At 40.1% G+C, this 26,162-nt stretch overlaps 4 protein-coding genes across 6 annotated transcripts; 2 read left to right on the forward strand and 2 right to left on the reverse strand.

Annotated features, from left to right (window-relative positions):
• Positions 1-554: 554 nt before the first annotated feature.
• Positions 555-2,483, reverse strand: c1d (C1D nuclear receptor corepressor). Its single transcript, XM_008428857.3, has 5 exons — positions 2,382-2,483; positions 2,011-2,152; positions 1,684-1,750; positions 1,417-1,472; positions 555-1,335 (listed from the first exon to the last, which is right to left on the reverse strand). Exons 2-5 carry the CDS (start codon positions 2,146-2,148, stop codon positions 1,132-1,134), a joined length of 465 nt encoding a protein of 154 aa, XP_008427079.2. The 5' UTR covers positions 2,149-2,152; positions 2,382-2,483; the 3' UTR covers positions 555-1,131.
• A 94-nt stretch (positions 2,484-2,577) lies between these two features.
• On the forward strand, positions 2,578-16,684 carry LOC103476471 (uncharacterized). Its single transcript, XM_081616017.1, has 21 exons — positions 2,578-2,718; positions 2,853-3,039; positions 3,152-3,359; positions 3,525-3,691; positions 3,959-4,089; positions 5,057-5,223; positions 5,719-5,804; positions 6,027-6,107; positions 6,527-6,641; positions 8,495-8,670; positions 8,879-9,100; positions 10,099-10,301; positions 10,975-11,097; positions 11,311-11,448; positions 12,703-12,952; positions 13,042-13,243; positions 14,127-14,364; positions 14,979-15,106; positions 15,415-15,569; positions 15,791-16,013; positions 16,284-16,684. The coding sequence occupies exons 2-21, from the start codon at positions 2,881-2,883 to the stop codon at positions 16,421-16,423; spliced, it is 3,312 nt and encodes a 1,103-aa protein (XP_081472143.1). The 5' UTR covers positions 2,578-2,718; positions 2,853-2,880; the 3' UTR covers positions 16,424-16,684.
• Positions 16,535-22,704, reverse strand: dnaaf10 (dynein axonemal assembly factor 10). 3 transcript variants are annotated; one of them, XM_008428861.3, is made up of 8 exons: positions 22,229-22,704; positions 21,343-21,443; positions 21,079-21,209; positions 20,845-20,946; positions 19,620-19,735; positions 19,293-19,427; positions 18,152-18,249; positions 16,535-17,030 (listed from the first exon to the last, which is right to left on the reverse strand). In XM_008428861.3, exons 1-8 carry the CDS (start codon positions 22,412-22,414, stop codon positions 16,823-16,825), a joined length of 1,077 nt encoding a protein of 358 aa, XP_008427083.1. In that variant the 5' UTR covers positions 22,415-22,704; the 3' UTR covers positions 16,535-16,822. The 3 variants fall into 3 exon arrangements, with proteins under 3 accessions (XP_008427083.1, XP_008427082.1, XP_081472144.1); XM_008428860.3 differs by having other exon boundaries at positions 21,079-21,234; positions 21,314-21,443; XM_081616018.1 differs by lacking the exon at positions 22,229-22,704 and adding an exon at positions 22,004-22,090 and having other exon boundaries at positions 21,079-21,234; positions 21,314-21,443.
• Positions 22,702-25,338, forward strand: pno1 (partner of NOB1 homolog). Its single transcript, XM_008428862.3, has 7 exons — positions 22,702-22,995; positions 23,988-24,134; positions 24,224-24,307; positions 24,535-24,595; positions 24,715-24,832; positions 24,931-25,001; positions 25,084-25,338. The coding sequence occupies exons 1-7, from the start codon at positions 22,795-22,797 to the stop codon at positions 25,149-25,151; spliced, it is 750 nt and encodes a 249-aa protein (XP_008427084.1). The 5' UTR covers positions 22,702-22,794; the 3' UTR covers positions 25,152-25,338.
• The last annotated feature ends 824 nt before the right edge of the window (positions 25,339-26,162 follow it).

A 26,162-nucleotide genomic window follows, 5' to 3' on the forward strand; every position in this document is an offset into this window, starting at 1 on the left:
TATTAAAGCTCACAAAGAGGTTTAGAGACCTTGTGTGTAGCAAAGAAAGAGGAAAATGTACGCTAATCATTATCAATGTACTTCACAATTTCCCAATATTTCCCTGCAATTACTCATTAGAAAACAATGGAGTATAATTTTGAAAAACTAAATGTTTCTTTTTTCTTTTTTACTAATTTACTGAAGCAATAACTTCTCAGGTATTATCCGAAAATCACTAACAGAAGAGCAAGAATCAAACCACTTGTGGAATCACTTAGCAGCTTTTAGGATGTTCTATTCCCCCCCACAATTTTATGTTTTGCACTGAGCTCCAAGTGTTTGAGAGCAGAAGGCCTCTGTCATCACTCTAATCTTTAGCTCCCTCTACAGGTTGCCTATCTAATTCCGGCTGAACAACTACAAAGTTATAAAGGCTAAGAGGAACATGTTGGTGACATTAAAGCTATGTTGTAAAATAATCTTTAAGGTATTCATGTTGCCAGACTGAAAACAGCTTGCCCTAAATATACAATACGAAAACCTTAAAGTAATAAAAAAAACAAACACTTGGATCTGATTGAATTACATTATTTTCTTGTATTATTTGGAGACTTCAGAAGTGAATAAACGTGGGGCAAAAAGCACAACACAAGCACCCGAAACACAATGATAAATCTTTTTTTTAAAGAGTACGTCTCTTCAGATCTCATGAAGGAAAAGAAAAATGTTTTTAATCAATACAGGAAAAAGAATGACTGAATAAAAACAACCTACAATGAACAGAAGAATTAAAAATATACATATATTTGAAGTGCATTCATAGAATTCACTTCAAATTAAAGAGATACTGTCTGTAGTAAGCAAAGAGATCTAAAGTAACGTCTCAACAGCAGCACAACTCGACAAGCCAAGCAGATGAATTAGCATTTTGTTTATCTCTATAACAGCCGGTGAAGATTAGACGATCGACGTCCAAGGGCTGATTTCCAAATGAACTCCACTAAAGTGAGACAAATATTTGCCGTCTCTGCTAAGATGATCAAATTGCTAAGATAATCAAACTCATCATCTTAACAGTTTGATCATTTGCTTCCTTAACCTTCAGGAAAATCATGTAATGAGAGCAGACATAGCGGCTCTTCCTCAGGCTCAGCTCTGTTTGGGGCGTTTTCTCTGTGGGGCTTCAGAGGCAGCATCCGCTGGCTTCTTGGACGCAGCTTTTTTTAACTCTTTGTCGTCGGGATCAAAAAGGGCGTTCCTCAAGAAACGCGAAGCGGCTCCCTTGTCTAGCCGCGCCGCTTTCTTCTTGTCGGTGATCTCTTTGACTCTGTTCATGTAAGTCCTTATGCGCTCCTAATGAAAACAGAAGGAGGATGATGAGAAGATCGCCATGGATATAGAGAAAATATAAAAAATGTTAAAGGACCCACATACCAGCTCCTGCTTGATTCCATGTTCTCTTGGGTTTATTCCCTTTGTCACCAGATACACTGTAAACAATTATGAAAGTTAACACCGTTTCTTATATGCATTTAAATATATATGTATATTTGTGTGTTATTGCTATTTAGCCTCCCCTTCATATTTCATAGATATAATGGGCTACATGTATATTCAATCAATACAGGGCATTAGTTTTGCATTTATCAAGTCAACATCATGATGCATACATTTATCAATATAAATAAATGAATAACTTACTCCAGAACAATGAATTAAGAGTATAGACAGACATCAGGTCCAGCTTGGCTTGCTCCAAAGGATCCAGCTGCAATGATGATTTCATAAGTCATTACAGTTATTTCACCCAAAAGCAAGTTACATGAAACATGCACATACAGAAATAAGTCACAATAAGGAAATTTTCGGCTTTAATATAATTTTCGTACATCGAAATTGCAGAGGTTAAAATGTTTAGCTTTGAGATAAACATTTTAACCTCTGCAATTCAACAGATTTAAAAACTGGTTCAGAGTTTATGCGTTGTACTGTGTTTTGTGTCTCACAAAAAGAAGCAACAAGCGTCACCTTCTGCAGCAGGTCGTTTCTGGACATGGACATCAGCTTCTCCAGCATGGTTTTCACCGCATTCACCGAGGAATCGAACGTGGTCAGCTGTTCGTCTATCTCCTGCGGGTAGTCCTCGGTTGCTGCTCCCTCGGCCATTTTTCTACAAATTAACAATCCCCAAAACGTTCAGAAACCCCAGCTGTAACAGACAGGAAGTAATGCTCTGTCCCGGCTAGCTACGTTGCTAGTTAACAGACGCAGCTAAAGGGGGATACACGTTTAAATAATAAAAAAAAACAAAGTAGATAAAAGAAAAAGGATTACAACAGCTAAATGTAAAAGGATTCTATTGGTGGTTCAATAGGCATTACAGAAAGTGTTGTATTTACCTTGCTTCACGTTTTAACCTTCGAACAGGAAGTGAATAATGTGTAACCGCTTTTACTTTCTCTACTGCCCCCTGCCGTTTGGGAGAGTCGCTGTTTGCTTGTTCGCTGCTTTACACTTTTTTTTTTTTTTTTTTTTTTTTTTTTTTTTTTTTTTTTTGCAACTGTACGTTATTTATATTAGCATAAGTAGGTATTATTAGACTTATCAGCTGTATTCTTGCGTCGCGTTTTCCAGCCACTCTAAAGCATTTAGCCATTTGGCTAACTTTAGTAATTACATTACATTTATTTATAAGATTTCCTTCAAGAATCTTATTCAAGAAAAAAAGACGGCAAGGTGAGTAAAAGAAGACGGTCATTTTCGAAGAAGATATATATGGTAAACCTGACAGAGGTGCTGCGGTTGCCTTGGCAACCAGGAACGTCATTATGTGTAAAAGAGAAGAGCCATCGTTTTTGCCGTCGTTACAGTCCTCATAGACAGAGAAAGGCTTGAGCCATGGACAACTGTGATTTGGAGAAGCTCACTATCTCTGTTGGGAAGCTCCAGCCAGCCTTCTCACCACAGGTTACAGACTACAAAGTGACAGTGGAGTGCAGTGTCAACGAAATGACTCTGGGCCTGAGCACCAGTGATTGTGGAGCATCATACAGCATTGTGAGTGGTACTTTCTAAACAAACTTCAATTCATTTATCATTATTATTATCACCACTATTATTCTTAAAGACAATTCTTTCTATTTTAGTTTTGGGGTTTCTTTTGTTGCAGCTGACTGGTGATCGTTCCAGCACTGTTACACTGAAGGAGGGGATAAACAGAGTGGAAATTGAAGTGGTTGCCGAAGATGGGACAGTGAAGAAATACAGTTTGGACATCACTAAGCTGTCAGCAAAGGTCGCGGAGCTCAGTGAACTGTCTCTGGAAGAGGATATACCACTTCACCCAGCTTTTGCTACCAAAGTGTACGAATACAGCAGTGAGTAGAAACTTTATTATTCTCATCAGACCTGCTGTATGTTCCTTCATTTTAATGTTTCCAGATTCACTCATTAAATAACTAAAATGAGTGAATATTATTATTATTTGTTTATTTATTTCTATTTCACTGTAAAACTAACTGTCCTGGTTTATTTTCCTGCAGGTTTTGTCCCATTTTATTGTAATTTAGTGACAGTTCAAACCAAGGTTCCAGACAGCCTTATTAAAGTTGCAGTAAATGGTGATAGTGACTCTCAAACTGTCTTACTACATTTTGGAGATACCTTGGTGGAGATCTCTGTCTGCTCAGCAGATGGCAGTGTTACGCAGGTACAAAAGTGTTTTTGTAGATCGTTCAATATCTAATGTGCAGTCAGTATATTTGTTTTCAAATTTCTGCCATTTACCTTATGAACCCCTAAATCATACTTTAAAAAAAATCAGTTCAATTTAAAGTCTCCCTCCTCTTGAAGTTGCTCCCCATTAATAAATAAGAAGACATAAACTAAATTTCTGAGTGTACTTTGTTAGGGCCATTAAAGTTTCATGAGGCTCTGCTGCGTTTATCATTAAATAATGGCCGTCTCACTTTTGCAGGCGTACACAGTGTGTGTGACGCGGGAGCTGATTCCCGTGGCTGTGACCTTCTCTGAGGGGAAGCATCAGGTGGAATATGAATGCCCCGTGTCCCTCAGCGCTCTGTACAGACCCGTGTCTGTCCACCAGAGGTGAGACCTGAGTCAGATATGAGTTTCATTCACTCAGAAAATTTTCACAAACAAGTGCTTCATTTGCTGTCAGTGCAAAAGTGAGCTAAGCAACTTAATAGGTCCCCCACACCACCAGGGGGCCCCGGAGGGCACCAAGTTAACGAGATAAAAAAAGACATATTCAAAATAATATTGAATAATGCAAATTAAATGCTATTTCACATGATAAAAACGATGTCTACATTATTTTTATAGTTGGTAAACAAATAAAGAGGTTGATTTTGTTTATCTTTGCGACAAAGCAGCTAAAAAAAACTTCAAAGCAGGTACAGGGGATGAGAAACAGATATTGCTAATATTACTACTAGACAAACAACAGTTACAATATGTTTTTATTCATTTTTGACTATTTTAACTGGTTTTTTTTGTCAAGGAGAAATGATAACACAACTTAAAATGTACCTGAATTTTATAAGCAGGAGTTTAATTCATTTTAGATTTTCGCCTTGTTTTTTCCAGTGAGAGATGTTCTGCCACACCATCTCACTAAGGTCACCAAAAGCAGTTTTACTTTGATAAAGAGGATTTTCCTCAAAATCCAGCAAAACCCAAATACTCAACTCAGCCACAAAATCATTTTTGTTACAAATGTAACACCACTAAGTGGAAACAAACAGGGCTTTCAATTATTGCCAAGAATTATTGTTACGTCAAAGAAAAAACTTTTTTGTGCTATGTCGATGGCCTAATGTTCTAGAGTCTAAAAGCCTCATCTTGACTCATCCAAACATTTCATCTTGTTACTGAGGCCAAAATATCTCAATAATTGCTTTGTCTGGTCTGTGTGTGTTGGGACTGGTAGCTTCCAATCAAGCTAGAAAGTACTGACCATGGAGGTGAATCCTCTTAGTCTAGGCCACCGTAAAAACTGACTCTAGTGATATCAATATCAATACTTACTTGTGATTGTCACACTACTTTGCAGTGACCCGAAGAGCATCTTCTCAAGACCTTACATCGAGATGCTGGCCCGACGGTCAAAGGTCGACCCGTTTACCGGTTCCGTTCTGGGAGATGGCTGGAAGGTCTCTGAACTGGACCTTGACAAAACAATGTCAGCAGCTCCGATTCACTGCTTCTTTCGTTACCGAGGTACAACTTTGAAGCCTCAAATTCCATAAAAAGATTTATTTAAACCTGCGGCTGAATATGGTTTGAGCAACAGTAAAGAAGAACTTCACACTAGGGACTTTTAGAAACAGTAAATATGCTAAAGAAAGTATTCACCGTCACTTCTTGGATCCTTAAAGATTGATGTTCTTATTCCACTCTGGAGAGAAGCTCTACTTGTTACAGGTGCTTGAATAACGGCATTGTTGATGTGCTAGGTGCTCTCTCTAACTTCTCCTCTTCACCCAACCTATCATATCATGTTCCTGGTGGTAGTGTAGGCAAAGATTATGTTGCACTAATGAAAGGGATATTATTACTTAACTAAACGCGTAGCACCCGGTTACTTATACTGACGCAAGTTAATTCTGTACAGTTCTTAAGTAAAAGGTTTACACACACCCCTAGAGTTGTGTCTACAACTTCCAGCTTCTGTGGTTTATTTTTTCCTTTTATGTTTTTATGTTGCCTTGATAGGATGTGACAGCGTGATGCAGCTGTCAGAGCTCGGGTCGCACGTCCTGGACTGTCCACACAAACCCACCGGGGAGCTGGATGCAAAGGTTAAGATGAAAGACGAAGCAGAGTTCAGCGGTTGTTGTTGACCTTGACTCTTGCTCATCCTTTATTTACAAGTCAGAGTTGCTCTGACAGCTTCTCAATGCTAACGCAACATTTGCTGTGTGTGGTTCTGAACTGAGTTGTTGATGTCTTTAAATGTTTGAATCTGCCGTGATGTTTTTGTCAGTCTTCAACATTACTAAAATCAGTGTCTGCTCTTCCAGGATGTCATAGTGACCAAGTGGTATATGGAGCACTTTGCAATACCTGCAGGTTTGGAGATAGAGACAAAGCATGTTTGTACGGTAATTATCTCTTGCTTTCTTGTTTACACTCCACAGATTTCACTAAAATGTATGTTTATAGTCTGGAGTTTTACTGCTTGAATGATTTAACCATTCACCCATTTGTGAGGTCAGACACTGACGCTGGACAGGAAGGCGAGGCTTGCAGTGTCTAATTCATCCTAAAGACGGCCTGTCCGCTGCTTTGACCCTGCTTTGTGCACCAATAGTCGTAATAGAACAGGAAGTGGTCATCCCTAAGCTGTCCCCACAAATAAAGGTCATCTATAAAAATTACAAAGTTTGTGATTTTTATAGATGACCTGTACCACATTCCTTACGTCCACATGCTGGATCAAAGTCACCATCATCGGTTCCTTGTGTAACTCTGCTTGGTTTTTAGCGTTGACGGCTTAGCCTGCGTCGTTTGTTTTCTACAGGTGCGTAACTGGGAGAAAAACCTCCAAATGGCACAAGAGGAGAACACTGTGGATAACCTGTGTGCTCTGGCTGAGGAGCATCTGAAACACCACAGGGAACACCTGCTCAAAGCAGGTACGTTTTGCTTAAGGTCCTACTTGTGTAGTTTTTTTTTGATTCTACAGGTCTGTCAGTCACCAGGCTTGTCTGAAATTTAGCTGAGCTTTCTATGAAATGGAAACTCAGTCACCTGGTGCTTGTGACCAGGTTGGTTTGGGTAGGCTTTGATGGCCTGAAAAGTATAACTGCAACAAAATAAAAAAAATCTGACAAAGGGATAAATATTTTTTCCTCACCTTGTATTTTCTTGTTTTCTTACCTGATTTAGATGATGTGCCCTGCCTGAGTAGGATGTTCTCTTATCTTGCTCTGGATTACTAAATAAAAATGTGAAAACTATGATAAACAAAAAGTATAAATGATTGAAAATGCTACATTTACATGTGTTTTATAGGAATTGTGTTATTTAAGTTGAATCTTAGGTTTTCACAGTAAATTCATGGCACATTCAGTGATATTTTAAATTACTGATCCCTTATTGACTGCCTGATTACAGTTCTTGACCGTGAGAATAAAAAAACACACTAACATGTATTTGAAATGCAGGATTCTTTTCATTTATTAAAATAATAATAGGAATAACAGGGTGTATATTTCAAAACACGATTACAAAATACACCTGCCCCACCTACCTGGGATCAGATAACAGTCTAGTCACAAAGGTAAAGACAAAGACAGGGCTGCAAGGTATATGTTGTAAATACCAATGTTGGGATCAATGTTGGGTGTCAATCAATCAGATCTATGTCACACTGTGGCTGGAACAGATTAATTTAAACACCTGTTAAACTCAGTTTTTTCTTTTTTCTTTTTTTTACTTTCTCACCTCAATAAATGCAAATGCAGCAGAAATGACATGAAATATTCTCCAATATTCCACAGTATGTTTTTACGTTTATGTAGCAAGAATAATTTCTGCAGTTTAATCTCGACGGAAAAGCCCATCAGAGACAGAATAGATTTACAGAAGCTGCACTAAAACCTCCCGTTTTACTGGCCGGGTTCACACACTCGAGCCCTCGCTCAGGTCGTCTCAGCCGCAGCTATTAAAAAATACATGCAAATGGGCCCATTTGTGGTCGCCTCCGAGACGTCCTCTTTCGTCTAATGTGCCAGGGACTCTAGTTACTGCTCGGGATCCTTTTCTTTTTTTTTTTTCTTCTCCAGCTATGTTCGCCTCGTTAATTGTTTGATGACTCACAGAAGCGACATTTTATGCTGATCCCAGATGACCGAATATGAGTCGCTGAAACTGAGCAGAGAAATAGCAGCAGATTCAGCGAGAGAGAGGAAGAGAGACACAGACCTCTTAAAGCGTAAGCAGCAGCAGCAGCTTTGTGTTTTTAAGAGGCTGAGTGGCTTAAAGAGATGCTCAGTTTAACCCCACCGGGGTCGTATTGCTGCAAAACAAAAAGGCTGTGTCATGCTACTTAAACACATTAAATATGCAACGTTAAAATGTGTTTATGCGTCGTATTCTGTAAGCTTATATACTACAGTATGTTCCCAAATATGGCAAGAGATTTCAAAACTGAAGTCACAAGGTTTACTATGATATTATCAGGGGAATACTATAGAGAATAAAATCATATACCTTTCTTTTTTCTTTTTTAGAAATACACACAAATTGAATTGAAAAAGTCTACTGAGGACCCAAATCCAATTGAGAATCAGCGGAAATACTTGAAAATCGGTTCTAATTCAGGCTCCAATGGCAGTACTTATGGGCACTAAGTGGCCCAGAAGTACTGACTCAAGAGGCTCATATAGAATTAGAAGAAAATACATCACACTTTTAATTTTGTTAGATGTAGAAAGCACCTTAGCATAATTTTTTTGTTTGTTTGTTTTTTTAACCCTTTCTGCAGGCGAGCGGTTGAGGAGTGAGAACGTGGACACTCTGCTGCACCGTCTGGACGAGGCGGCTGCTTACTGTGCATCAGCTATCGCCCTCAGTCCCAAAAATGCCAAACTCCACTTTCTGCTGGGTCTCGTTTTGGAGGAGCACCACAACACAACCCAGGTTTACGGCTCTCCGAAAAAGGTATTTATTTGGATTATTATTATTTTTTTAAACATAAAACAGTGTTATTTAGATCTTAAACTGCTACCATTTAGTCCATGCCTGATCAATTGTTTAAGTTTTAATTGTGCTATGAAGCTCAATCTCATGAATCAATTCTTTGTGCTGAGCCATATATCAGCAGACAAACATGATTTACTCTTCTTCTGTTTTTTTCATTTCGTCTAAGGCTGATAAGGACAAAGATGAAATAAGTGAGGCCAAGTCTTCGGCCCATCAGGACGACATCCTGGCTGTGTGTAAACTGCATGGCTTCTATGGCATGCCCTCCGTGGAGAACCAGCTGCAGGCCTTGGATAAGGAGTATCACCAGCTGAAAGATCAGGGACAGTTCAGCAAGTCAGACTATGTGCAGACCCTTTACCTCTGGCTGTCCAAGCATGCTGCCAAGGTAAACACCGTCTCACTTTTACAACTCTAAAAATCATTAGGTGTTGCCGCGGTAACACGTTAGAAGGAACAAAATGAGAAAAACACGGATACAAATCACTCTTCTTGTAGCTCAGAGTGTGAAACCTGAGATATGAGAACCGAAATGCGTTTTGAGTTTTTTACAGATTTCGCCAGAATGTATAGACGTTGATATTGTATTTTTACTGGTCTACACATTAAAGTCATTTTTGTTGCTGCAGCAACTTCTCAAATGTACCTGCACAACTTCCTTTTTGTTGTTATTTTAAAGAGGCAGTATTATGTAAAATCGACTTGTTTGAGCTTCTCATTATGTTTTGATGTTATTCCCTCATCAGAATCATACCTGGAGTGTCACTTTGAATATTTCATGCATGTTTTAAAAATCCTTTCATCTCCCCTGGCAACCGTTCAGCTGTGCAAAACGCCTGGGTGGACCTAGCCCTACCTTTCTAGGCGCAGCTCCTCTTCAGAGCTGCACTTTCCAACCTTCTGAGTTTCTGCCTCACAGAGCTGCCCTTTCTCACAACTCCCAATTCGGCTCCTTCAGACTAGCCAGTAGCAATTAGCAAACACCTGCTTAGCTCATTATAGGAGCTACTTCTCAGTGCAATGCTGGTTAAAATGTTACGTAAGGATTAACAGAGGAGTGATGTTGTGATGGTTTCCTGAAGGTGGCGCTTCAGAAAGAGCAGGAGTTCTTAAAGCGATGGAGGCCCAATTTCAAGGCTTTAAATTACAAAGTCAAATTTCTTTTAAGTCATAATTCATATAAATAGCTTTTTTTTGTTTTAAAACTAAAATTAACACAGTTACTTTTTTGTTCTATGAAATGGCACAAAGGGCCTGGAAAACACAGCACTGCCCCTTTAACTAGTTCAACCACTGTCCAAATATTCCCATTCCAACTCCTCCTCTCTACCTTTTTCTGTGATCTTAATGGCAGTCTATAAATGACTTGGGAGATTGTTGTTGCAGGATCGCAACATAGTGATGCAAGACGAGGAGAGCTACATGTATCGATCCCTCATGAAGTACCTGGACGCCTGGACCCTGAGCCCGGACAGCTGGGAGTTCAGCCTCCACATAGGGAGACTCCTGCTGCTGCAGGGGAGAAGCAAAGAGGCTCTGCAGCACGTCCAGACCGGGCTGGCGCTGCGTCCGCTGAACCCCACACTCAGGTCAGCTCACACGTTCACGTATGGGATCATGTGTGTGTGCGTGTGTGTGTGTGTGTGTAAGAGCAGGTTTGAAGCTCACACATATAGATACAGAAGGAAAGTGTAGATTTTATGAAAGAAACTTAAGGGTCAGAGAATGGATAACGTCTTAGGAGCTGGAAACTGGAAAATACAACATCAATGTCGATCGTTTCAATAACAATGTTGCAATTAAGCCATATTTTCCTCACTTTTTCTTTCCTTTCCTTCATCGTGATGACCGCATCGTTCTCTTTTCGAGAGCATCGAGAGAACACGAGCAAACACCCGATGAGTCTGCCTCTACACCTGCAGAAAGAGAAAAAAAACCCAAAAGAAAACAGAGTAACCGCAGTAACAAACAGCATTCTCCTGGAGCTCTAACATCTAGATTACTAAGCTCTATTTCGAACATGGGCATCAAAGACAATGAAAGACCCAACTGGCACTATATCAAGACGACTTGAAATATAGTCGTCTACAAATTGTCCGCACACATAAATTGTGATAATGACTGTGCTCCATATGTTGTTTTGCTTCTGGAAGTCGAATCACCATCTAAATTAAACATTTCAGCCCGAATACTTTTAGAAAGTGCTACGTCTAAAATTTCCACTTGCCTTCAGCATTGATTTGTTTTTTTTGTTTTTTTCAGATTCTTTACAGGGCTGGCTCTGCTGCAGCAGGAGCAGAAAGCCGACAAGGGCACGGAGAAGGAGGCTGCACTGTTCTTACATCAGGGACTGGAGCACTTTGTCAGCCAACGCTGCAGCGAGAGGTTCGTTAATTGTGTGTTTTGTTTGAGTGTGTGGCGGAGGTGGATGCTTTCGAGTGAGAGAGGGAAAAGTGTGAGGTCATGACAGCATGTGTAATGTATCAGGATGTTCTGTTCGGGCCTGCGGGAGGGGGAATAGGAAGTTTTTCTTTTTTTTTTTTTTCTTTTTTTTTGTAAATTCCACGTGTAATTCTTGCTTCCCGACTTCCTCTGCAGTCAGGAGAACCAGGATCCATTCGACCCTCTGTCCAGCCTGAATCCACAGTTTCTGCGAGGGCTTCTCACCCTGGGGCAGCTGCAGCAGAAGGCCACGTTGTCTGAGAAGTCCATGACTCCTGAGCAGGTGTACCACATGTAGGTTGACGTACGGAGACACTCTGAGCAGCGCTCTGCATGTGAGCTTTTCCACATGTCGTATTGTTTTTATGCTGTAGATCAACATAAAGTTGTGGATAATTATGGTTATTTAACTTTTTTTTTTTTTTTAGCAAATACAAGACAAAGCAATGTATTGTGCTTTTGTATTCGGCCCACTTTATCCTTTCAGTCTGTAGATTTGCAACCTGTCAATAGACAGGAGAAGATGAGGCATGGTTCTACAAAGTTTAGGCCTTTAGTGTCACCGGTTGCCATGGTCACCTGCCATCTTCTTGCTGTTTTAACCAGCATGTTGTCAGCGTACTACAACTGCTTATCACTGAGTATTTTTGGTCTATTTTTGGCAAATAACATTTGGAATAAGAGAGAACTAACTTACAAGTAACTTTTTTTTTCTTTTTTTTTTTTGCAGGATGTGTTTTAAATAAATAATTCTTTAATATTGATGGAAAAACTCCTAGCTCCACTGGTAGATTATTTCACATTTAATTAGCACTTCTTCAATATGAAGGAATTATTCACTTAAAACAAGCTCCTCCATCTTCCTGAAAAGTTACTTGTAAGTTAGTTTTGTTTCATTTCAAGATATCAACACTAGGAACTAGACCGGAAACACTTGCTAACCTTTTGTGTTTTTGCAGTGTGTCTACACTACTTACAATCAGGTTAATACAATTATTTACAACCCGCAGCTGGAGCAGATTGCCTCTCTTTGCTCGGTGCAACTCCTGCACACAGTTTTGTGGCATCTGCTGCAGATGTCAGAGGTTTTATTTTTAGAACCTCTGACATCTGCGGGCTGCACTTTTGATTTCTGATGACTCAGTAATTTACCGTCTGCCTTGGTGACTGAAGCTACATGTTGACTTTTTATGAAAAAGTACTTGGTAGCATTTTGTGTTCAATGTAGGCGGCAATGTAGTTTGAATATATTTTTGCTTTCTTTCACAAAACAGTAGACGCTGATGCAGCCTGACATCAACCCTTAATCACTCTCTTAGGAGGCTCAATTCACATGCACTCCACACTGTTCAGATTTAAATTTGTAAAAAATAAAAAAAATACAAGTCGAAGATGATGAATATTTTTTTCTATCTCTTCATAGTTGTAATGTACTTGGTTTTGGTCTATCATATAGCTTCCCAAACAAAATTCATTGAAGTTTGTGCTATGAACAATAAATAAGAAAAAAAAAAAGTCTTTTTCTGCCCTTGTTCTGAAATACTTCAGCGTAGCGGCGCTGGCTGCCCGGAGCGTGAGTCAGTTTGTGTGTCGCAGCGAGGCGAGCAGGCAGCTGGAGTGGGTGCTGCTGGATGCTCACTTCGCCCTGCTGCAGAGACTGATCCAGCAGGGCGAGCAGCAGGCGAAGGCGGCCGTCGACACGCAGGCCCTGGTGGCGAAGAGGTGCCAGGCCCTCACCGCTCTCATCCGCCTGACCACCATCTCTCCTTGCCAGGAGCTACTGGACATGCAGGAGAGAGTAAGAGTTCAGAACTCTAGGATTTCTCATGTATCGATGGTTAATGGTCACCAGAGCTCTGACGTGACGTTTCCTCCCACCCAACGCAGACATGCCAGCTGGCGGTGATCACCTCTCCGCGGGACAGCCGAGCTCTGTGTCACCTCGGAGTGGCCCAGCTGGCTCAGTATGACAGCAACCCAAACTCAGACAGGTCAAATGAGGTCCTGAGCGACGCCCGCCTCAGCTTCCAGGCCAGCATCGAGCTGGAAGACAAACCTCTGAGTGGAGATCCACCTGAACCGCTGGGCAGTGAGTCCATACCTCCCACCTTTAGGAGAAATAAATCACAGACAGTACGGCTAAGATTCCACAGAATAAAGCTACAGTATGTAACTTTTATAAACATATATGTATGTAATTGTGACAGTTCATGAGACAGGTAACCTGTGAAAAGATCAACTTCTTCCACCTCCATTGTGAGCTACTGTTGTTGTGTGAAGAAATCCACTGCTCTCAACCTAAAACTTTTGTGATTGACAGCGCTAAGACCCGCCTCCTGGCTCTGATTGGTTGTTTGTAGTTAGGACTGGGGGGCACTGGGAGAGGGCCGAGGAGCTCGAATTTTCACAGATTATCTTTCTCATACCATACTGAGAAGACATAGTCGCAGTTTCAATAAATATGTAAAATATATATTTTATAAATGTTACATACTGTAGCTTTAACACTTGCTGTAAAGGACAACTGAGTAAAGTTACCTGTGTTTATTATAGCTGCCACTGAGGAATGTTTTTGGTCACTTTCTTGTGAACGTAGCTATGGAAACAGAACGCTGTCCTAGATGAAAAGGTTCACCAAAATACACAGAGAAGGTTAACAGCAAAACAGAAAAATAAGAACAAAAAGCAACTCAGTTTTAGCTTCATGTCTGTTGGTAACTGGGTTTGAGTAATTTGAAGTGTTTATGGAAAAATCTGAATGAAAAGCACTGTACTTATGTAATAGGCCATGCATAACAACATATGGTGAAAACGACTGTAGCCACAGTTATTTGTTCTTGTCTAACTCTTACATTGGTTGATGACACAGATGACTTTAATAAATCATCACTTATAACCATCAGTTCTTTTCTTCTCAAATTGACTGGATGCTACACTTGCTGTAGCTCAAAGTAAATGTTCTATCTGCGTAGAACAGAAGTGGTGGCAGCAGCACCTGGAGGTTAAAAACAAGAAGGCAGCCGCGCAGGAGGGCCCTCAACCAGCCCAAGCTCCAGCTCTCAAGACCTTGCCAGTCAGGGACCCCAAGCTGGGCAGAGGAGGTCCGATTCAGGGACGGGCCCCTGTGTCCAGACCTCCGCCGGCTGCCCCTGCAGCCCCCGTTAGAGGAGGGAAGGTGCTTCAGCCTCCAGCTAGAATCCCTCCAGTCAAGTAAGTTATGACTTTATTTTTTCATGTAGGTGTTTGTGGTTTGTGCATGCCACACTTTTTGCTACCTCTCAATATGAATGTATAAATAATTTATGTTCCTGTTATAAATGATTTCCTGCTTACGCAAAGGTTGAAAATAATTTAATCAAATTCTGGTGGTGTCTTTCCAAATAAATAAATAAAGAAAATTATAATAAATTGTGACTTGGTCTTTCAATTGGTACCAATAATTATGTCGTGTGATTTTGAAAAATGTCAATATCAGAGGCTCAGTGTGAGGTTATATTGCTCCAATAAATGATAAAATCGTTGGAAGGACGTTTACTCATCTTTTCCAGGGGTTCCATTAAATGTGAAGTTTTGTACGTTTAGTCTAATTCATCATTATTCATAAGCTGTGACCACTCTGCAAAATTAGCCTTTTAAGGTACATTTATGTAGGCAACATAAATGTATCAGTTATACCAGTTCAAAGTTTGATTTCACAAAAAATCTGCACCATCATCACAATGAAGAGAACTGTTTCTTGCGTTTCAATGCAGCTTTCCATAAAGGATTTTTATTTATTTATTTATTTTTGTTTCGTGACTTGCATTACACTTTTCCTCCTGTAGGGGGAGATGTGGTGCAGCTGTTAAACCAGATACAGCAGCTACACCAGGCAGCGACGACACTAAAGCAAAGATCCCTGCTAGCAAGCCTGAACAGGATTCTGGTCCCGAGACTGTTGAGACTGCAGAGGGTACGTCAAGCAAAGTTAAGGCCCTTCTTCTTCTCGGCATAATCTTAAAACCAGAGGGATTATATATGAATCATATAAGAGGAGTCCACCCAAAAGAGCTGGGAAGTTACAGTGATGATCTCAGAAATGCATGAAACACGTTTCCTTGATTAACTTAAAAAAATAAAAATATATTAAAAATATTTTTTAAAACACAATTTCACTGTTTTTTATGCAGTAACTCATTAGATATATAAATAAAATAATTGACTTTTATGTGTTTGTCCCAGTGAAACCTAATCTGTAACTCGGTGTCATTATGTGTGTAGTCCCTCCAGTAGAAAACACAGCCAGCGCGTCGGGCCCATTGAATCCCAGGTCTCATGTATCGCGGCTCGGTCTGGCTCGGGCCTTCTCACGCTCTGCAGACACCCAGGATCAGGCGAAGCACTTCTACAAAGAGGTCATCGCCATGGCGCCGGGGGTCAGTTGTTGTGTGAAGTGTTTGTTTTGGGCATTCCCTCGAAGCTTTCGCAGTGCAGCTTGTACTGGTTTCAAGATAACATTACATCCCCGCCCTACGGTGTCATTCTGGTGTCAGGGTTCCTACACACACACACGTTGGCTGTAGAAATGTCAGACCCCCCCCCTCTAACACAATGTTATTTCTAACCCACAAGTCTAAGCTGATATTTTGGACGACAGATCCACGATGCGTACATTGAGCTCGTGAAGCTGGTGGAGCCCTCGGACCCGGAGGCTGCGCTGGACGTGTACTGCGGGTTCCCTCTGAAGGACGTGGCCGAGCAGAGCTTCGACGACGCCTTCATCACCGGGGAGATCGTCCGCCTGCTGATGTCACAGCAGCTGTTTGACCACCCGCAGCTGGGCCCCAGCCTGGTCGCATATGGCAAAGTCATGGGGCTAAGTAGGTCCAGACCGCTAGGTCTGATAGTTAGGCATGGAAGAAAGCTGAAGAAATTGTAGATGATGTACAGAGACTAGCAGAAATATTCATAATCCCGTAGCCTTTTTTTTTTTTTTTTAACATTTTGACCTCAGTGTATTTTCTTGGACAGCAATGCTTGTGTTGGTTTCCTCATTAAATCTGAGTAAAATACGAATGTGTTTTAAACTCAAATGTCAATCTATGTGCAAGCGACGACTTCTGAAGTGCCATCTGCGGCTCTGTTCGCAGGCGTCATAGAGAAGTACATCGACATTCTGGACGAAAAGTCAAAGACGTCGCTGCTGAAGAGCATCTACGCGAAAATCAACGACAGACAGGAGGACGACCCGGATCTGCAGGACTTCTTCAGATTCAAATGCTGGATCTGAGCAGCGTTTCCCTCTCAGGCTCTCTCGTTCTTTGTGTTTATGAAGACGTTTTTATTTAACTGAGATGTCATATTTTTGTCACGCTGCACAGAGGATATAGGTAAATCTCTCTTTTTTTTTTTTTTTAAAGAACACTTTTAATCTAGAAACAGTTTTCATTGTTAAAAAAAAAGTCATGTTAGAACACAGAACTGTAACAAAATGTACATGGATCGCTGGATGAAAGACAGGAATTTTAGCGAGAATAAATCTTCACCTTGACATGCAGGTGTATAAGTAATTTCTTCACCCTCTATTTGAATTCAGATATTTGAATTGTCTGCACATCTAAACGTATCCGATTCCCAAAACCGGCGGATGGATGGAAACGCTCCTTCTTGCTCTTCCCGGCAGCTTCCGTTACGCCACGTTGAGTTTGGTGACGATGAGCACGCGGACGGTCTGGTCGAAACCCGAACACACGCAGAGGCCCTGCTTGTCGGGGCTCCAGTCCAGGCTGGCGATTGGCTGAGTGGACAGAGTGGCGTTCTGCAAGAGGTTAACCGACCCGGCGACGCCCACATCCGCTCCGTCAGAGTCCTTCTTGCTTCGCTGTGCGGGGTACTCACTGGAGATGGGATTTGGGGAGAATAAAAAAAAAAGGCATTTAATACTAAGTAAAATATAAAACTTTTTTATTTTTACTGTTTTTTCACATGAGAACAGAAAACAGTGTATTATATTGAAATGTTATGTGTTGGATCATAACTATCTATAGACTTTGTAAGTTAACAGTTGGGTTTACGGTGACATTACATAGACACTAAGAAACACTAATAGAAAATGTTTTCAAAAAGTGGCTTTTATTACAATCTTCTCTGAGCTTTACGACGGAGTGTCAGGGCCACCAAGGCTACAAGAATTTTTGTTTAATTACAAGAATGCAGCCATAACGTTAACAGAATAAAGACACAATTTTACCAGAAGAACATTTGAAAACTATGGGAATAAAGTTGTTTTAATGAGAGAAAAGCTTCTGGCATTATCGTGATCTCACTTGAGAAGTTCAGTCTATTTTTTCTTTTTTTTCCTCGAAATAAACAATAATTTCAAACTCCTGCTACTGATAATAAAAATCCTTTTTGAAAACTGATACCGAAGTGGAACTTTAGAAGATGTTCACCATTCCTCGTTTTAAGATTTTTTTTGTGTGTTGGGAGTTCTCAGAAATGTATTACTTTATTCTTCTAACATTACCACTTTCTCATGATAAAAAAAAAAATAAAAAAAACGCAGCCTGACTGATAACTCCGTTGTAGAGTTGACCTGAATTCAAAGTTCAGAAGTTGTAAAAGACACTTGGCAAACAAAATGGTGGCTCGAGGCTTGATGACATCATCACTATGGAAACGAAAGAAGTTTCATTGGTAGGGGAAAAAAAAAAAAATCTTCAAAAAGCCCCACCCTAAGTGGCAGAATTATGTATGCCGCACTTTTCAGATTCTAATTTGGGGGAAAAAAATGTGAAATGATGCATCGTTTTCATTCCACTTTATAACATTCAGTGTTAATGTAGCGCATCAGTACATTGGAGTTTGTCGCTCTGATGTGAGAAAGTTAACAGGGTGTGACGACTTTTGCTCAGACATGTGAACATTTTCAGAACAGCAGAAGTGAAAAAGTTAAAAACAAACAAAACAAAAAAAAACAGGTTCTGCAGCTCAAAGTGATTCATGTCCGATTACTCACTACTTCCACAGATGTAGGTTTCCTGCTCCCCCTGCAGTCATAAAGATGTCTCTGTTCTGGGGCAAATGCCTCACCTGCCAGATGGTTGCTTTGTGAGCCTAAGGGAAAAAAAAGAAACATCGATTATTTTATTAAGAAAAAGAAAAAAGAAAAAGCTTTAAAAAATTGTTGAAAATTTCTGGGTCAAACAGTAATCATGCTGGTGATGGTGATTTATCACATTGGATGAAACAGTTTAAACTAAAATGTGTTGAATTTTAAATATCTTTGGACTTTTAAAAATATATATATATAATGATCACATTTTCTCATTTCTGACTAGTATTTGGCTTGCAGATGTTTTCTTCTACCTATGCCTGTCGCAGTAAGCAATTCATTAATTAATCACATGAAAAATTAAATGAGCTCAATAATTTCCATTTTGGCTATTCACATTTTTTGAAGGACAATTTTGTTGGAGACATTGTAATCCATTTCGCTTATGGTTCCAGCTGTATTTTTTAAAATGTATTTCCATTGTATTCATCATTTTTGTTGGCTGCGTTTTATTTTGGATATTTAAAGTATATATTAGAATACTGGAACATGTTTTACAAAATTAAAATGCATTGGTCTTGAGAGGGTGAACTTGCATTATTATTTTATTATCAGTATATTACTTGAAAATAGTCTTTAAAACAATAATATTACTGTTTGTTATAACAATTACTGGGAGATTTTATTGTCCAGCAGGATTTGTAATCGTGACAGGGCCAAGTTGTCCAAAAAGATGGAACCTCATGCTTCCAGACATTCTGCTACACCTTTGTGAAATATTCCCAGAGCTCAGACTGCCGACGCTTCCAGCTTGGTTAAAATGTGCTGTATGCCGAGTTTATTTTCCCCCCACATTTCCCCACCAAAAAGGCCACCGCTCTTCTCCAGCCCTGTGTCTACTTAGGCCCGCGACAAAAAGCCGCAGAGGAAGTTAGACAAACACGACCCCCAAAAAATGCTTCCAGCCGTGAAGACGCTCAAATTGACACGCAGCCCTAGTTCTTCTTTCCAACTGAAGGGATAATAATAAGAACAATAATCTTTTTAAAAAAAAAATTATATTCCCCCCTTCCCAGAAGTTTCCCGCTCCGCCCTCTGTAATCACCTTTTCGGAAATGGAGGCAAAGCCCTTGGTGGGGTGCTGAGTCCTCGTGTCGAAGACGTGGAATTTTCCTTCCAGTGAGGTGGCCACCAGTTTGTTCATGTTGATGTCCTTCCTGTCAAACTCCACACAGCATACCTGCTCAGAGTGGGAGAGGAAAAAGAAAAATGTAGCAGGCTCCACACCAAGACAGCAATCATCGGCGCATCTAGATTCAAGAGGGAGTGAATAATGGAATTTTTTTAAAGTTAGGACTTTAAAAAATGTATTAAAAAAAATCTATCCACCACAATTCCTCATAAGGAATTTGGACGCGGGTTTTCACCTCACCCCGTTTTTAATGTTGGTTTCCCATCGTAGAGACATGTTCCGCAGGTCGAAGAGTTTAATGTCGCCATTGTCGTAGCCGGCACACACACATCGGTCCTGATCGTTGAAGGCGTGACCTGAAAAACGTTACACTAGATCAGGGGCGGGCATTTATCGTATCGCTTATTGTTTGTAAGCGATTTTGTTCATCACAAACAAAATCATAAATTGTCCATTTAATGATGTATAAAAGTCCCCCAAAAAAACTGTCCACATTGTGCTGATTGTTAGGTTTAATGTTTTCCCCAATACTTGTTCAGCGAAACCATCAATACATTTGAAACATGATTAAATGGAGTTATGATTTGCAGTTCAATTATACAAATTACACTTCTTTATGTAATTGGTGTCCTGAAGATAGGAATGTTTTCCAAGAGCTGTATTCATGTTCAACCATATGGTTACCTAAAAAAAAAGATGCAATAGCTAGCTTTTACCGTCACTTTTATCATTATTACAACACTACCACAAAATATCGTGATCAAACTTTATGTCCATATCGTCCACTGCATAGATATACCTAAAATTTCCAGAAGATTGTTGAAAATAAAGTTAAAAGATACAACATAGTTTCATACATTACTAATATTCTCCTGACGTTTTATTCACTGCTTAATTTCAAGAGGCTTTTTATGCAAAAAAAAGAAAAGAAAATGGTGGTAAAATCGGACTTTCCCACTTTTTTGCGCAAAACACAAACTATTAGGCATATTTAATTGATTTATAAAAACTAGTAAATTCAGCAATGGGCTTCAAAAGCACTCATAACATTTTGAACTGTTTTGTGAAATCACAACAAACATTTGTATGAAATGGAGCAACACGAAGCAGCGTTTTGTTATAAATCTGAAAAGTGTAGGTGATTTCTGATTCCACTTGGTTGGACTATGTTTTTCTTTAGTGGGTCAGAATAAATATGAATACTTGCCACAGCTTTTTTGATTGTTATTTTTAAAAACAAGCGAGACATCATTTCAACTTTTCCTTCCTCTGTACTAGTCTACTTTGGTTCCCATGTAAATTCCCTATAAAATATATTGAAGTGTATCACTATAACGTGACAAAATGAATACTTTTTCAAAGTACTGTAGTTTTGATTATTTTCTTTTGAGGAAAAAGTCCAGAAAAGAAATGAAAATCTTACAAATGATATCTGTATTTTGACTCGCTGTGATATTTTAGTTACCAAAGGCAACAGTCCAGCAGTCCCTCTTGGTCTCTCCTTCCACAGGCTCCATGTTGGCCACAGGTAAGTCCTTCTGCCTGGGATCCCACACCTTTACTGTCCCTGCAAAACCCAGCCAAAAACCCCACCAAACAAATAAAAAGAAAAAATTTGTGTCTCGTTTTGTAATTCTCTCCATTTTGGTGCGACTAAAACATTTTGTATAAGAACGGCATCAAGCTTTTCTGTTCTTACCATCTCTACTTCCCGTGACGATCTCAGGGGCACCGTCGCCAATTCCAAGGCCACCGACCCCGTCGATGCTGTTCACGATCTCTTTGTGGGCCTTTGTGGTGTAAACCGGCACATCGGGCGCTTCCAGATTCCTGTGGATGACAGAGACAAAGTAGACTGCGTACGCCGACACTTTTACTTCCACTGCTCATCTTTCCCATCAACAACAAAAGTGCACAATTGTAAGTAAACCTACAGTTTGGTGTAAATAGACAGTTGTAGTACCATATGTGGAGATTTCCATCAAAATCTCCGGTTGCCATGTGTCTTTGTTGAAGAGAGGAGGCTCCAAACGTCCCACACTTTATGGGTTTAGCTTTCTCCACCTGAAACATGGGGGCGTAAAGTGATGCTTCAGCTCCAACAAAGGGACAAATAGATTCAAATCAAATGTACAGCGCCTTGGAAAAATATTCATTCATCCTGAGCTTTTTTTTAAAATTATTTTTAATATTCATGGCCATCAGGGGCATAGAAAACATGTGGAAGACAACTGGTGATCTGCCCATGACGAGACCAAACAGTAACTTCACGACCCAAATTAAAACACTGCGCATTGTAACCATCATCCCCATGCTAATGCATGGTGATGGCAGCATCATGCATTGGGAATATTTTCTTGGGCTGGTACAATTCAGGGAAAATTACTGGAAGCAGCGTTCACTTTCTAATCAACAAACATAGTACCAGACCCGCAGTTTAGTTCAAGAATTTTAATTTCTAACTGAAGCGATCTACCACTAAAAATCCCAATAAAACACAACGAAGTTTGCCAACATGACAAAATAGGAGGAAATATTCAAGGCATAGGAATATTTCAGCAACACACCATAAGTTCACCTGACCTTGATTATGTGCATGTTAACAACCAAAGATAATTAATTACCTAACTAAGTTATTATTATCTCGTTTTTGCAGTACATAGCAGTCACACTGTGTCACCTGGTTTCTGCAACGAACTGTCCACCTGTCTACAAACTGCCTGGCTGACTGTAACCATGGTTACAAGCGAGCAAGAGTGTTCTAGAACCCTCGCTTGAAATCTCTTGGATATCCCGTTCACACGATGATTTTAAAAACCAAAAAGGCCCAATATAAGTGATGATACTACCTCTTTTATGAGCTGAGCCTCTCCGTGTTGAACTTCATAAATTTGGAACACCCCTGTTCCTCTGGCAAAGTTCCCCAAGCACACAAACTTGGCGCTGCACGGAATCCATTTGCTGTCGAACACCGTGTAGTTCAGACTCTTCTGAATGTGTGCGATGATCTGAGGCTTCGATAGGGGCGAGGACATCTTTTAAAATACTTTATAAAAGAGTCGAGAATCTATTGAAAAACGGATATCTCCACGCCAAAACAAAATAAAGCGACGATCCTCCCACAGAGCTTATTGCTGTCTGGAGATGTGCCTGACTGTATATTTATATATTAAGTAAACATCGTCTGCTTAAGGGCATACATAAGTCGGCTAATGGACATTGATAAATGAGACTGAATTATTAGTGACACATTCTGAGTTTTATTTTAAATCCTAAACGTGTTCAAGAATTTCTTAACTCTATAGGCACTGATGACGCGGCTGTTTGGGTCTTTCCATCGCACCTCATGCCTCTGTGGCCACAGTCTGCCTCAGTTTTCTGAGCAAAACCGGATTTTAAAACACCTTCTGTGGAAATGGACACCGAAAAAACTCCTACTGTAGCCGCTGAAGTGACCGGGGAGAGTAAAGATGGAGCAGAGGCATTTACGAAGGTGAAGTCTAAAAAGAAGAATCAGAAACGTAAACGTGAGCAAGACGGAGTGGACATGGACACAGAGGAGAGCGTGGCCATTAAACGGCCGCAGTTTCCACCGATCTCCGGAGACAAATTACGGGTAATTACCTCTATTTGCGTCCATCACATGTATGTAAAAAAAAAGGTAAATTTTTAGGCACTGTTGTGTTTTCAGCACTTTAACAAGTTGGTGTGTGTGCTTCCCCTTTAAAACGTGCGCATGCGCACATTGTTCTTCAGACCTATTGGGAGAAACTACGAACGATATCGCTAATGACTTCCTTCGGGTGATGACGTCTCTAACAGAACTGATACATTGAAACAATGACATATTTAAACGAGCAATTCAAAATGATGCGTCAACAGCCAAACGAGCCGAGTGAAAAACAAAACACTAAACCAGGGGTGTCCAAAGTCGGTCCTCTAGGTCCGGCATCCTGCATGTTTTAGTTCTCTCCCTAGTGGTTGTAACAACCTCCTCATCAAGGCCTTTTAACGAGCCATCATTTGATGCAGGTGTGTAAACCCAGGGAGAGAACTAAATCATGCAGGATGCCGACCCTCCAGGACCGACTTTGGACACCCCTGCACTAAACTGTATCTAAGTACGTATGTCTTACCATATATCCATATATAGCTATATAGACATAATATTGCAGGAATTTATTTACCATTCTGATAAATGTAGCTATTATCATGACACTACTCTGAGTTATTTTATGGTGTCTTCCATTTTGGCGTTGCTGACACGCTTTTCTGTGATTCATAATTATCTCTTTAATATTTTTTTATTATTATTATTTGTCATTTAATCTTACTTTTACTCCAACATATTATTCTCTTTCAGCCAGGTAACCAAACATAATTTTGCCATTTTGTGTCTCAAGTCAAACTACTTTGAAAGTGTATGCAAATAAAACGACCATATGTTTACTTAAAAAATATTGATTAAAAAAACATAAATCTATGTGTGTCATGAGATGAGAACTATTATGTTTGAGAGTTAATGAAGGTATAGATATACTTGGCACAGATTTTTACTTGCATTTTAAGGTGACGTTGTTTGGATATGTGTTCCTGTGTGTGATTCAGGGACCAGATGAGATGCGTAAGATCCCCGTTCCAGCTCACAGATACACCCCGCTGAAGGAGAACTGGCTAAAGATTTTCACTCCCATCGTAGAGAACCTGCAGCTTCAAGTTCGATTTAACCTCAAGACCAGGAACGTAGAAATCAAAGTAAGTTCAGACATGTTACTATTCTTAAGGCTTTTTTTTCCCCCCGTAGTGCTTACAGCCTCGTCTGTTTCGTGTGTTTTATTTTTCAGACGTGCAAAGAGACGCAGGAAATCAGCGCCCTCACGAAAGCGGCAGATTTCGTCAAAGCATTCATCCTAGGCTTCCAGGTTGAGGTGAGTGCACAGGTGCTTTTATTTAAAGTCAGCAGTCAGTGCACGAAATGCTACCTGATGAACAACCTCAGTATTGATTAGCTGGAGTTTAGCCGATAATCGTCCCTTTAGGGAAGTCGAAACCTTTGAAAGTTGTGATTTCAAGTTTGTAGGACTCCATGGAGTCGTTGACGTTGAACTCGCTGGATTCCTGCCAGTGATGTAATAGTCGCCCTTCCTCTTCCCAGGATGCCATGGCGCTCATCAGATTAGACGAGCTTTTCCTTGAAAGCTTTGATGTCACAGACGGTGAGATTGCGAAACCCGAGGCCTTCTGTCTGCTCTCCTACTCTGCACTTGTTTGTTCTCCTTTTTTCTTTGCAACAGATTGACCTTTTTGTTGTTTTACTTTTTCTTTTTTTCCACAGTAAAACCTTTGAAAGGCGACCACTTATCCAGGGCCATCGGAAGAATAGCAGGGAAAGGAGGAAAAACGAAATTCACCATTGAGAATGTGACAAAGACTCGCATCGTTCTGGCAGAGACGTATGTGATCCCAAGTCATGCTTCGCCCATCACAGTTGAACCTTTGATTCCCTCACAATATGCATGTATTTAGTTTTGTTCTAAATGTGTTTCAACAGGAAAATCCACATTTTAGGTTCTTTTCAGAATATCAAGATGGCCCGAACAGCAATATGTAACCTGATTTTAGGTAAGCAGCCGATCATTTAACATTTAGATCAAAACTTTAAATGCTGGAAATGACCTTTAAAACCTCCCCCACCTCTCAACAGGAAGTCCACCTTCAAAGGTTTACGGTAACATCAGAGCGGTGGCCAGCAGGACTGCGGAGAGATTCTGAAATCCGATTGGCCGTTACATGCCGTTCTCTCCTCCTTTTCTGTAACTGCGATGAGTTGAGGTCACGGACTGGGGTTCGAGATGGGGTCCGACACGTACATCGTATTTTGATGAACAGTGTTGGTCCTTGGAAATATGAGTTATGTAAATAAATATGAAAAACAATAAAGGTGGTTTATTTCTGTGAATGTTTTTAGCAGAACACAAGGTGTATACAGTTATTCTGTATATACCCTGTAAATCAAAGTTTGTGATTTCTAAAACTTGGTGTCTTATTTTTGGCTGAACTGACTGAATAGTGACGATTGCAGCATCATGTATCAGTGGTGTAGATAAAACATGACAGGACGTCCACTTCCTACGTCAGAATGTCGGCCTAACTTTTTGATATGACATTTAACCTCAACTTTCCTCATTTGTTTACCGTTCTAGTGTGAACATGAACCAACGAGAATACAATTCATTTTGGGCTTTATTTTATTTAAACCCTTCTTGTTTAATGTATGCAATTAAAATCGACACAAAGCTCAAATATTTACATAACTTTTTTGGATCTTTACCTTTTTATACATTTAATATTTTCAATAGGGTTGAGGTTTGGGCTATAACAGGATCTTACCGTTAGCCTAGTTCTGTTAACAAACCAGTTTTGGATTATTGTTCTGTAGAAACACTCATTTGTATGCCAGGTTTTCACCATAAGACCAAAACTGTCAGATAAAACAATAATGGCTGCTATGTTCAGGAGCCACCAATGACAAGCCTATTAGAAACTGGAAACTACTTGTCCACCACCGTTACGATCCTCAATGAATTAAGTTTACCAACATGAAGGTTGCCGACCGAGAGACGTTCCTGCTCCTTACAGGTTTGCTGAAATTTTCAAGCAAGACAATGACAGCCATTTGGTCACTATAACAGGACGTTTAAATGAGTCAAGGTGAGGCCAATAGGACAATGACGGGTTGATGAAGCAGGACATTAAGTTTCTGGGACAGACGGCTCTGACCTC

Source organism: Poecilia reticulata, chromosome 15 (assembly GCF_904066995.2).
Source record: "Poecilia reticulata chromosome 15, P_reticulata-male-v2, whole genome shotgun sequence".
Taxonomy (NCBI): domain Eukaryota; kingdom Metazoa; phylum Chordata; class Actinopteri; order Cyprinodontiformes; family Poeciliidae; genus Poecilia; species Poecilia reticulata.

Excerpts from the sequence above, each read along its gene's own strand:
- c1d (XM_008428857.3), bottom strand. The coding sequence starts at position 2,148 with ATGGCCGAGGGAGCAGCAACCGAGGACTACCCGCAGGAGATAGACGAA. Across the intron at positions 1,751-2,010 it reads GAAACGACCTGCTGCAGAAG|CTGGATCCTTTGGAGCAAGC; the intron begins GTGACGCTTGTT and ends TCATCATTGCAG. Across the intron at positions 1,473-1,683 it reads TCTTAATTCATTGTTCTGGA|TGTATCTGGTGACAAAGGGA; the intron begins GTAAGTTATTCA and ends AATTGTTTACAG.
- LOC103476471 (XM_081616017.1), top strand. The coding sequence starts at position 2,881 with ATGGACAACTGTGATTTGGAGAAGCTCACTATCTCTGTTGGGAAGCTC. Across the intron at positions 4,090-5,056 it reads CCCGTGTCTGTCCACCAGAG|TGACCCGAAGAGCATCTTCT; the intron begins GTGAGACCTGAG and ends ACTACTTTGCAG. Across the intron at positions 11,098-11,310 it reads AGCCAACGCTGCAGCGAGAG|TCAGGAGAACCAGGATCCAT; the intron begins GTTCGTTAATTG and ends CTTCCTCTGCAG.
- dnaaf10 (XM_008428860.3), bottom strand. The coding sequence starts at position 22,414 with ATGTCCTCGCCCCTATCGAAGCCTCAGATCATCGCACACATTCAGAAG. Across the intron at positions 21,235-21,313 it reads CTGTCTATTTACACCAAACT|TCTACTTTGTCTCTGTCATC; the intron begins GTAGGTTTACTT and ends CGGCGTACGCAG. Across the intron at positions 19,736-20,844 it reads CTGCTGGACTGTTGCCTTTG|GTCACGCCTTCAACGATCAG; the intron begins GTAACTAAAATA and ends AACGTTTTTCAG.
- pno1 (XM_008428862.3), top strand. The coding sequence starts at position 22,795 with ATGGACACCGAAAAAACTCCTACTGTAGCCGCTGAAGTGACCGGGGAG. Across the intron at positions 24,308-24,534 it reads TCCTAGGCTTCCAGGTTGAG|GATGCCATGGCGCTCATCAG; the intron begins GTGAGTGCACAG and ends TCCTCTTCCCAG. Across the intron at positions 25,002-25,083 it reads AATATGTAACCTGATTTTAG|GAAGTCCACCTTCAAAGGTT; the intron begins GTAAGCAGCCGA and ends ACCTCTCAACAG.